General features: G+C 35.1%; 1 protein-coding gene across 4 annotated transcripts in view; it reads right to left on the bottom strand.

Moving 5' to 3' along the window:
* Positions 1 to 9,502, bottom strand: part of LOC145796834 (putative receptor-like protein kinase At5g20050) — a 32,426-nt gene extending 22,924 nt beyond the window's left edge. For 2 of the 4 annotated variants that reach the window (XM_082882125.1, XM_082882127.1), the window contains exons 1-2: positions 9,055 to 9,502; positions 8,458 to 8,889 (exon numbers count right to left, since the gene is read on the bottom strand). In XM_082882125.1, coding sequence (XP_082738251.1) covers positions 8,458 to 8,889; positions 9,055 to 9,307 — 685 coding nt within the window. In that variant the 5' untranslated portion in view covers positions 9,308 to 9,502. Of the gene's footprint in view, positions 1 to 8,457 lie in introns of all 4 variants that reach the window. The other 2 variants (XM_082882124.1, XM_082882126.1) reach the window with 1 other exon arrangement.
* Positions 9,503 to 12,176: the final 2,674 nt, after the last annotated feature.

Below are 12,176 nucleotides of genomic sequence, written 5' to 3'. Positions count from 1 at the left end.
GTAATTTTTTAAATATGAAGAAACAATGTATATTAAATAAAAATCTCAAAAAATGTTAGTATAATTTATCCTATTTTCTAAGGCATAAAATCCTTTAAAATTTATTTAGAGAAATATTTAATCCCCACACAAAAAGGAGCCCCCGACTAGCCCAAATTTGCTTGCACCAAATTTGCAAACACTCAACCTATGCTCACCTCTCTCTCTCTCACACACAGGGACCCACGCTCCCTCCTAGGGGTGTTCACGGGTCGGATCAGATTGGGTTCTTGGTATATTCGCCACTCGAACCGATCATATCGGGTGAGAGAATCTGTCATCCAATTCCGACTTAGTAGCTGTTCGAAACCATGCACTTCGGGTAAGGGTTTTGGCGGTCGAGTTTCGGTTGAAATTGTAAAATCCTTCAGACCATGAATAGATTTGAGAGGGATGAAGGAAATAGGAGTTTGGAGGAGGGCATGAGAGAGGCGGTTTCAGAGATGAGCATATTTAAAAGGAAAATAGAGAGATATGAGAAAGGGAGTTACATAGAGGAGGATGCAGAGGAAGGAGACTTCATCAAGGTTGTGCATCGAAGCCATTACCGGTGTGAGAGATGTGGTGACAGAGCTTATGTTCTCATCAATCTAAGAAAGAGATCTAGACAGCAACATAACCACTTCTTTGTGATTGAGAGAGAATACACAGTAGAGATAAATCTCTGCAGTAAGGTAAACAATAATAATATTGATTGAGAAAATATGTTGGGAAGATAAAAAGACCTCTTTTTTAGAGAGAGAGAGAGAGAGAGAGAAAGAGAAAGAGAGAAAATATAGAGTGAGAGAGTGGAGATCACCTCTGCAGCAGAGAAGGTGATAAAAAAAGGAGCAAAAAGTGACTATCACAAATAGAGAGAGAAAAGAAGTTGAAAAGATAAGATGCGGTGAAAAGTTAGCGTCCAGATCCTCTAGAGTGATCCTCTGAAGTGATCCTCTAGAGTGATCCTTTATGGTACAACACGAGTCTCATTAATGTATCCAACGGCTGAGATGATCTTTCGTCAAAACGGCGTCGTTTTGGTGAGCCAGACCAAAAAAAAAAAAAAAAATTGCAGAGTTGCAAAGTTACAGATCGAGAGGGAGGAGGAAGAAGAAGAAAAAAATTTACAGAGTTGCAGATTGAGAGGGAGGAGGAAGAAGAAGAAAATGGATTTGAGAGAAACCGAAAGAAAACAGATTTGAGGAAGAAGAAAACTCTAGGTTTGAGAGAAAATGGGTTTGAGAGATGAAGAAGAAAATGAAAGTTCATCCATGGCGATGAACTTTTTGAGAGACCAAACCCATTAACCCTCTCGACTCGATCTGCAACTCTGCAATTTTTTTTTTTTTTGGGTCTGGCTCACAGAAGAAAATGGAAGTTCATCCATGGTGATGAACTTCTTGAGCGACCAAACCAAACCCATTAACCCAACACAGCAAAAAAACTTTTGTTTCTTCTTCAAATCCATTTTCTTCTTCCAGTTTTCTTACATTTTCTTCTTCTTCCTCCGTTCAAATCCATTTTCTTCTTATTCCTCTTCCCTCTCGACTCGATCTGCAACTCTGCAAATTTTTTTTTGGTCTGGCTCACCAAAACGACGCCGTTTTGGCGAAGGATCATCTCAACCGTTGAATACATTAATGGGACACGTGTTGCACCATAAGGGATCACTCTAGAGGATCACTTCAGAGGATCACTCTAGAGGATTCGGACGCGAAAAGTTAAGTGTAATTTTTTAACAGCCAATCATATAATGCCAAGTGTATATGGAAGGAAGAGATTGGTTTCAGAACATTAAATATATTTTAAACTTTCAATCCTAGAAAGCTACGTACAAGACAATCGGATGGCTCAGGTGTAGGCAATAATTTTTCTTGGAATCCAAACACCGATCGATCAACTAATTTTTTTTGCATTTTTAAACCGTGGTCCGACCGTGTAAGATTCGAAATCGACCGTTGCTCAACGGTTCGAGTCGGTTTGGTCAGGTCCAACGGGTTTATGAACAGCCCCCCCCTCTCTCTCTCTTTCTCTCTCTCTTCTCACTCCCTGTGTCACAACTCTCTCTCTTTTCTATCTTCTCACCGACGCCCATCACCGCCAACAAGCAAACACTCTTTATCTCAGCAAACAATCCCAATTTTGCATATATAAAGTGGGTTTCTGTCATCTCCAAAGTACAGTTATTATCATCTCTAGCCTCCTTCTCTCTGTCTTTTCCCTCATTTTCCACTTGATCATGGCTTAATATCCTCTGGGTTTTCTTCATCTTCCCATTTTTGTCTTTCTCCCTCCTTCCTATGTTTAATTGTTTGGTTTCACTCTTAAAATGCCCTTTTCGTGAGATACTCTAACTCACTCTCTCTCTCTCTCTCTCTCTCTCTCTCTCTCTCTCTCTCTCTCTCTCTCTCTCCTGTGTTTAATTATTTGGTTTCACTCTTAAAATGCCCTTTTTGTGAGATATTCTAAATCTCACACCATGATCCTTTCAGTTTTCTAATTCCATTTTTTAAACCTCGTTTTGGATTCTCCAATCTAAACCAACTCATTTTTCAATCTTGAAAAGTAAAGTGTGTATTCCTTTAAATAAATCCCAAACTGGGTTTTTAGTTCTATTTTCAATCTTTAATTGCATTCCTCACAAAAAGTTCAATCTCATTTCTCAAACCAATCAACTCTATCCAATTCTTGTTTCTTTTTTCAATCTTGAAAAAGTAAAGTGAGTTTTTCTTTTAAAAAAATTCCAAACTGGGTTTTGTTCTATTTTCAATCATTGCTAAAAAAAAGTGGGTTTCTATTCTAGTAAAATGGCAGCTCTGGGATAGCTTTAGAGAAACCCATTTCTCTCTTTACAAATAGAGAGAGACTACTTTTAGCGGCGTGGTTTGTTAAAAGGGGATAGTGGTTCTGTTGGGAGTCATTAGTAACTTTCCTTACTCTTTAGAATCTTCTCACTGTAATATTTTAAAAGTTTTTACATGAATCTAAAAAATTTCGGAAAGATCTACAAGACTTTGGAAAGACTTAGAAAAATTCGAAATATTCTAGAATATCGTAGAAGATTCCGAAACATTGGAGAAGTTTGGAGAAATTTAGAAGACTTTGGAAAGATCTACAAGACTTTGGAAAGACCTAGAGAAATTCGGAATATTCTAGAATATCGTAAAAGATTCCGAAACATTGGAGAAGTTTGGAGAAATCTAGAGAAATTTAGAAAGTTCCTAAAAGTTCTAGTTTTTTTATATAACTATAGAAACTCTATTTCATACTAGAGTAGTTTAGATAGTTCTAGAGTGTAGTGAAAGTATGAGTTTATTCTAGAAAGTTCATCAACTAATATAAGTATGAGATGAGTGGATGTATTAGGTATTGGACAATTGAGTGAAAGAAGAGTGAGTCCAGAGTGAGTGGTCAAGCACTTCAAGAGTGATCTAGTGTGAGGTATCTTAAGGTCTTGTGTGAGGAAGACACAAAGTGTGAGTGTTTGAATGTATATGTGAATGAATAAGTGAAGTATATTAGTGTGTGATTGTGTACAAGTGTTTTGTGTACTAGAGTGTTATCAATAAATGTTGTATTTCTGGGTTCACTAGTGTGTCAAATTCAACAATCTTGTATCCGAGCTTGGTCGTTCGGCGACCAACACAAAGAGTAATTGAGATTGATACAAGAGATTGTTGAAGTCAACGAGCATAGTTGTTATGGCGGATTTTGAAAACTTCATTGGAGGTATGGAGAAATTAAATTATTATAATTATGATTATTGGCGAATATGCATCGAGGCATATCTTCAAGGATAGGATCTATGGGAGATCGTTGACGGCAAAGAAACTGTGTTATCTAGAAGAAAATGTAGATGCTTTGCGAAAATGGCGGATTAAGGCTGGAAAAGCGATGTTCGTGTTAAGGACAACCGTTTAGAAAGAGTTATTGGAGTATGTTCGAGAGGCTACTACTTTAAAACCAGTCTGGGATATATTTGGGGCGTTATTTTTGAAGACAAACAATGTACGACTTTAGTAGCTAGAGAACGAGCTTGTAACGGTGACACAAGGATTAATGACTATTATCCAATATTTTCTCAAGGTAAAGACTATTTACAATGAAATTTCACAACTTGATCCTGAGTAAAAAATTAGTGAGTCTAGAATGAGGTGCATTATTACTCGAGGTTTAAGACTCGAGTAAAGTGGGCTTATGGCCGCCATTAGAGGATAGTCCACTCATCCATAACTGTTTGAGTTGGAAAGTCTAATGGCAAGTCAAGAAACTCTAGCAAAGCAAATGGCTGGAGTCACACTGAAGAATGAACATGAAGAAGAGGCGCTATTCAGTAATAAGAGAAGAAATGGATTGAAGTGACAAAAATATGCAAGATTGAATAAAGAAGAAGATGAACAATCACATGATGATCGAAGCTATCAACGAAGGGGAGTTCAACATGATGAAAATGATCAAAGAGCTGCTAGATTTAGACGACACAACATAGAGTGCTTCAATTGTGGCAAGATTGGCCACTATGCAAAAGACTGTCGGCTAAGAAGAAGACCAATCGAAGGTTATATGGTAACAACCAACGGTTACCAAGATGATAGTGAAGAATAATGGGATTTCCAAGTTTCATGTGCAATGTTTGAGACTGTGAAACCAGGGTACTTAGAAGAAGAGCCAAAATTTGAAGAAGAATGAAATTTTGAAGCATCTTCTATAATGTTGTCACTGAAACAGATTCACAAGAGGAGATAGATTTTGATAAAGGTGTATATGAGCAGTGCAATGCAATTATCAAGGAAGTGGATGCATACTCTATCACAAATGAGTCAGTTCTTGCAGTTGAGTCTCAATCTTCAGGAGTTAAAGATCTAGAAGTCCACTTATCAGAGAAGTTGGGGGAGAAAACCCAAGAAGAAGAAGAAGAAGAAGAAGTGATAAAGTTGCAGCAACCAATATCTGCAAGGCAATGTCAACCCAATTCAAGGTATGTTGATGCATCAACATAGATTCAAACGTGGCATTCACTATCCAAATTGGAGGATGAGAATCCTATAGTTGACTAAGGATATATCACTTTAAAAGAGAGAAGTCAATATTGGAAGAGATGGAGACAAGTTTTTTGTGGCAAAGGACGATCTTGCAGATATACTCATGAAGAGTTTCTGAAATAACGTGGCATGGTTACATAATCCAAAAATGAGAGTTAGTGCTGAGGGGGAGTGTTGAGAATTATCACAAACTCTCTTCACTCTCTAGAATCTTCTCTATGGAATATTCTAGAAGTTTTCACATGAATCTTGAAGATTCCGGAATGATTTAGAAGACTCTAGAAAGACCTAAAAAAATTTGAAAGATTCTAGAATATCATAGAAGATTTCGAAACATTGGAGAAGTTTGGAGAAATCTAGAGAAATTTAGAAAGTTCCGGAAGGTTCTAGAATATTTTAAAGAAGTATAGAAACTCTATTATATACTGGAGTAGTTTAAATAGTTCTAGAGTGTAGTGAAAGTATGCGTGTATTCTAGAATGTTCTTCAACTAGTATAAATATGAGATGAGTGGATGTACTAGGTATTGGACAATTGGACAATTGAGTGAAAGAAGAATGAGTCTAAAGTGAGTGGTTAAGCACTACAAGAGTGATCTAGTGTGAGGTATCTCAAGGTCTTGTGTGAGAAAGACACAAAGTGTGAGTGCTTAAATGTATGTGTGAGTGAATAAGCGCAGTATATTAGTGTGTGATTGGGTATAAGTGCTTTGTGTACTAGAGTGTTATCAATAAAGGTTGTATTTTTGGGTTCACCAATGTGTTAAACTCAACAGGTTCAAGGTGATGATTGCTGATAGATCTAGAAAGGTGAAGAGTTTTGGGTGGCAATCTGGGGTCTAGCCTTGGTTGGGCATGGCTGACGGTGTGGTTTGGATGAAGAAGGAAGACTGTATTGATGATTGGTAATTGTGGAGGTGAGACAATGGTCGATGAGGAAGTGCCGGTGAGGATGTGGAGGTCGGTTCTCTAATTACCCCTTCCGTTCTTTTTTTTTTCTTCCTTAAATCAAAGAGCAGTGATGGAGGCAAGCATCGGCAAAGAAGGAAGAATGAGAAGAAAAAAAGAGGGAAAGAATGGGAATAAGAGAGTGAGAGAAAGAGAGAAGGGGGTTTGGTTTGGGAGCGTGATTCCACACACTTTAGGCAACTGGAATTTTGTTTTTTCACATTAAAGCCACGTTAGTCGAGCTGGTTAGAGGGGCAAATTTTGTGTGCAGGTAGTGAAACGCATTTATTTATCATGGCTTAAGGATATAAAAGATATAGGAAATTCTATTTACACGTCGCTTTTACTCTCAGTTCACACTATTATTTTATATTTTTTTTATTACCATTGTGCCCCTCAATAAAATTACCTTTTAGGACAAAACCCTAAATCCCCTCAACACACACCAGACACCACCACCATTAACTCCAGCCGCCGGCACCATCAATATTAGCTACTAGTCCTCTCCCATACTTAGTTTCATTGCTACGGCACTGGTTCTCTCTCTTCTCAACTCCGTTGCTGCAGCCGTCGCCGCCTTCCCAACCACATCCCTACCTCCAACACCCTACAACCACTATCTCCGACAATCTACCATCATCGCACTTTCAAACTCTAATGACCCACCATCATCGCAACTCACCTTCAATCGACGATCGATCATGCGTAACCTAGAGAGAAGTATTTGTTGAAGAAATGGAGAAAGAAATATCAGTGGTGCAAGGTGACAACAGGGTAGGGTTCCAGCGGTTGTGCGTCGCGGTAATGAGTGGTTGTGGTGGTGGTGAGGTAGTGGCGATGAAGGTGTTGAGATGGTAGTGAGGCAACGACAGTGACTGAAGGGGGCTGAGTAAGGGCACCGAGGGAGGGGAGAGTAGAGTGGCAGCCAGTGGGCAAGTGTTAGGGTTAGGGTTTGTTGAGGGAGATAAAGGTGATGAGGGTAATATGGTATTATATGAAAATTATTGGTGTGTATTGAGACAAAATCAACATATTCAATGTGTATGGTGTGAACTTAGTAAATAGTATGTACAGAGAGTAATAGTGGTATGTAAATATAATCACCCAAAAAATATGTCTTTTATTTTATACAACTTTGTCCTTTTATCTTTTATTACTTCTCACTCCCTATTTCAACCATATAAACTCTCTCTCTCTCTCTCTCTCTCTCTTCATATATATATATATATATATATCGTCTTCAATATTTCAAGTTAAAATATCCTATTAGATAGCAAGAGATGGTTCCACAATCGAGCCATAGAACTTTAATGATTGTTGTATTTTGAACTTTATTTGTTGTATTTTGATAATTGTTTAGATCGAAACTTACGATTGAGCCATACAAGAGATGTGTATATCGTTTGTTTCTTTGAATAAAAAAGTGAATAGATTGCTGAATTTTTTTTTTTTGTTTTTGGTAAGAATGAAAATTGAATAATGTGTATTTCGTTTCTTATGATTATTTTTTATTAAACCTGATTGAATAACGATGTTTTTGTTTGCTGTTATATTAAATTTACTTTTGTTTGCTTTAATAATATGTGACTTGTGTTTTATTGGCTGATATGCTCTGTTTTAATGATAGTGAAATTTTACTCTAGTTTGCTATGTCAGTATGTAATCTGACTTTTGTTGGTTGACTCTGTTTTAAATTAACAGCAAAAACTCTATTAACATTATCATTTTATTGTTTTAATAAAATTTTTATTCAATATTTCTACTTGTGACAGTAACAATTATAGTGATTATGATGGTATTTCACTATTTAAATACTAAAAATTCACAGTAAAATTTACTGTGAATTAGAGTAAAATTATATTGTTGACGTTAATTTCAATGTTAAAAATTTTGATTTTCTTTTAAAAGGAATTTTGTAACCAATATGAATCTTATTTAATAGATCTTGACGAGAAAATTATAAAAATATCAAATTTATTAAAAACATGCACATAAATTTAAAGTTATATCATTTTAAAATTTAAAATACTCATTCAGTGTTAACATATTAGTCATTTATTCTATTTTTTATTGTCTCAAAATACTATTTTTTTTTTCAAAAATCAAAGTTTAAAATAATATGAATTTTTTATTTTGCCCTTTTTTAAAATTTATTAACAACACAAAAAATAGAATTATGATAATTGATATTTTTTAAAAAATATACTATTAAAGGGTAATTTTGAAAAATTAATATTCTTAATGTGTAATAATTGTATTACTAAAAAAAATAAATTCTTTAAAAATGACTATTATTTTGAGATAAATAAAGTATTAAATTAGTTATTAAGGATTTTTTTTGTGCTTGTTCATGGATGAAAGTATTATTATGATGAGTTTTTGATAAAATTTTCTTAAAAAAATAAGATTAAAAATAAATTAAAAAAGAGCGTTTTGGACGGACGCACCTAGGAACGCCCAAATTCCGTATAGACGACCACTTTCCTTTCGGCAAGCGCCGACGGTGGCATTTTGATCATAATTAGAGAAGCAATGGGCCTGACGTATGCAATGTTTGTAGTCGTAGAATTGCCAGGAAAGATCAAATCCATCAGCCAATGCGTTGTGGACCTCCAGCAAGCTCGTAATGTCACGTTCTACTGTACTACCATCTGGAAGCTTGGACTTCCTCGCCGGAAAAACCATGTCGACGCTGCACAAGTCTTCAACATCTGACCAACTAAGAGAATTGTAGCTTCCAACCAGAACATATGAATGCCTTTTCGCCGATGACGAACTGACCGCTTCTCCTTTGATTTCACAGGAAGCAGGAGTACTAATATTGCTACTAGTGTCTATGTAGAGAGGAGATTTCACTGGTTTTTCACAACTCACGAACGCTGCAAATTCATTCAAATAAGCATCATACGGATCAACTCCAAGAGAAAAGTTGTGACGAGATAAAGAATGAAGAGGAAGAGAGGAGCAACTATTCCTCTGTATCCCCACATCCACCACGCTGATAACTCGATTGCTGTAGTTGATCGCCTGGACGTAGTATTTACCAGAATACAAGTATAGCACTGTCCGATTGTTCTGGCACTCAAGCTCGAAATTCTTGTCTCCACAATTATCAAGTGGGTTGGATTTGAGTCGAAACGGGAAACTGATGTTATGGATGTCACCGCAAGAATTCTTTTGGAGGAGTTGCTGCTGCTGATTTTGATTATTAGTATCGCAATTCACACAAAACAAAAAATGAACATGAACAACAAGGGCTATGTAACTAGCAGCGAAGAGGAACATTCCCCTAAACATGATGGAGAGAGAGAGAGAGAGAGAGAGAGGAGAGAGAGGGGGGGGGGGGGTGTTTAACAAGAAAACAAAACCATATATTTCTCAAGCCACTTTACACCTGACATCATTTTGGAACCACCGAAGGAAATATCGCAGGTTTTCACGGTAGAGGATCCATATTCCTTTACAACCTCCCAACTAATTGACATTATAATCAGAGTTATATTAAGGGTCTCAAATAATTTATTAAATTTTCTATTAAATTTCTCACATGTGATCCTACACTCATGTGAGTTTGTGTAGGTTCCACGTCAAGTTTGATAGAAAATTTAACAGATTATTTAAGGTCCATAGTATTTTCCTTACAACCAAACCAATGATGTAAGGGAAAATGACACTCACATTTAAGGATTAGAAAATATACTGTTAATTCTACATTTTTAACATAATTACGTAGGTTTTCTTAAAATTTTAATTACTGGTTTTCTTAAAGTAAGGTTAATTACTATTTTTTTGGGACTTTGTTGAAAATTGTTAATTACTCTATTTTTTTTTTGGGTCTACTTTGTTAACGAATGTTGATTACTTCGTACTTTGTTTAATTTGTTAAAAAGTGCTGATTTTTTTATTTATTTTGTTTACTTTATTAACAAATGTTGATTCCTCTGTATCCCCACATCCACCAGGCTGATGCTGCCGAGCAAGGATCCTCTAGAGTGATTTTTTCCTAAAGTTTCTAGAGTGTTATATTGTGTGGTTGAGATTTATTGGCAAGTCACATCAGAAAAATTGATGTGACTTGTCAGTAAATCTCAACCACACAAAACTTTAGGAAAATTTCACTCTAGAGGATCCTTGGTGGATGCTGCCGCTGACGTAAGTTTCATAGTTGATGTAAATGTTATAGTTGATGGCCTGCACGTAGTATTTACCAGAATACAAGTGTAGTACTGTCCGATTGTTCTCACACTCAAGTTCCAAATTCTTGTGTCCACAATTATCAATTGGGTCGGATTTGAATCGAAAGGGAAACTGATGTTATGGATATGTTCACAAGAAGAAGAATTACAACAATTTACACAAAATAGAACATGAACAAGAAGGCTTAGGTAACCAGCAGCAAAGACGAGTCTTCCCCTGAACATGGATACACACACACACAGGTTTAACAAGGGAACAAAACCATAAATTTCTGTTGGTCACCACGAGAGTTGTAGAGACTTACAAATGTAAAGAAGGCTTACAATACAAGTAGCCACTTTGGTTCATAACACCATTTTGTCTCCTAATTGAGATTATAACCAAAACAATAATGTTACGGTAAATTACACTACCTCCCTTAAAGCTTTTTTTTTTTTTTTTTTTTATTTTATAAAAAAAATCGTTAACTCAACTCTCTCGACATAATTACACTATTATCTCTTGATACTTTAATTATGGGTTTTCTTGAAAAAGTGTTAATTACGTGTGGTTTTTCTTTTTTTCTTTTTTTTTTGGACTTCATTAAAAAATTTGTTAGTTACTCTGTTTTTTGTTTACTTTGTTAACAAATGTTGATTACTTGTATTTTGTTTAATTTGTTAAGAACTGTTGATTATTTTTTATTTTATATGTTTACTTTGTTAACAAATGTGGATTACTCTTTATTTTGTTAACAAGCGTTGATTACCCCCTTTTTTTTATAGGTAAAAAGTGATACTCAATTTTTTAACAATTTTCTGTCTGCTACGTGGACTAATAGATGTGTTAGATTGAAATTTGACCAAAAATCTAAGTAATTGACTGTCTCTTTTTAAATGTCATGAGATAAAGTGGAGGGTTTCCAAGTGTAATTACTCCATAATGTTATGATAATTAATTTTCTTATTTTATTTTATTTACTATTATTACTATTTTGAATAACTAGGTATCCAACTAAATTTACCTACACCTTAACTAATTTTGGACGACCAATCCTATCATCCACTTGTTGAGGCCCCATTTAAAGTCAAAATAAATGCCCTATATGGACTAAACTAAAAAAAAAGTACCCCAAGTTAAATCTACCGGGCCAACCCCATAATGTATCACCACAATATTAGTAGAAATCATATTTATTATGTGATGTATCAGCACAATATTAGTAAAAATCATAAATGGTAACACCTCTCCAATACTATAATGTTAAAATGGTTAGGCACAATTAAATTTTGATATTACTATAGTATCAAAATGTTAAATTTTAGTAATGTGACTTCATTAGTGTACTAGCTATTTCGTTTGTTTTAAAAAAAAAGTTCAAATTAAAATGCTATTAGTAAGGTTGGTTGTGAATGAGAAAAATATGTCAAAATTTGGAATTTAGGTAGAAAGACCACTTTATCATAAAAAAGAAAATAAAAGGAAAATGAAAAGGAAATCGAAGAAAATAAAGGAAGAAAAGTCAATGAAATAATCATCTGACTGCAAATGTAATAATTAAGACGAGGGTAAACACTCTACGGTCAATTTCACATTTTGTGTGTGATCAATCCATTATTGATTCAGTCAATTTCACATTTTGTGTGTGATCAATCCATTATTGATTCAATCAATGAAGAAGTCTATCTTGTTCAAGTTACGTGAACAAGTACCAAACATTGGGAATTATCCGGAAAGAGTTAGGAACATAAACATGGAGGAGTAAGAACTCTTAATGTTGTGTTTGGTTAGAGAATTTGGAGAGAGATTTGAAAAAAAAAAAAGAGAAAATGTGTGTGAAACTATGTGAAATATAGGTATACTTTTTACACATTTCACCTATCTTTTCCATTTTTCTTTCCAAATACCTCCTCAAATTCTTAAACCAAACACAATATTAATGAAGGAATTGATTGTATTTTGTCCTTTATTCCCCACTCTGATTGATACT

The sequence above is a fragment of the Camellia sinensis genome, chromosome 8 (genome assembly GCF_055761805.1).
Source record: "Camellia sinensis isolate YWXY chromosome 8, ASM5576180v1, whole genome shotgun sequence".
Classification (NCBI taxonomy): Eukaryota; Viridiplantae; Streptophyta; class Magnoliopsida; order Ericales; family Theaceae; genus Camellia; species Camellia sinensis.
This window is presented reverse-complemented; position numbering and strand designations above follow the sequence as displayed.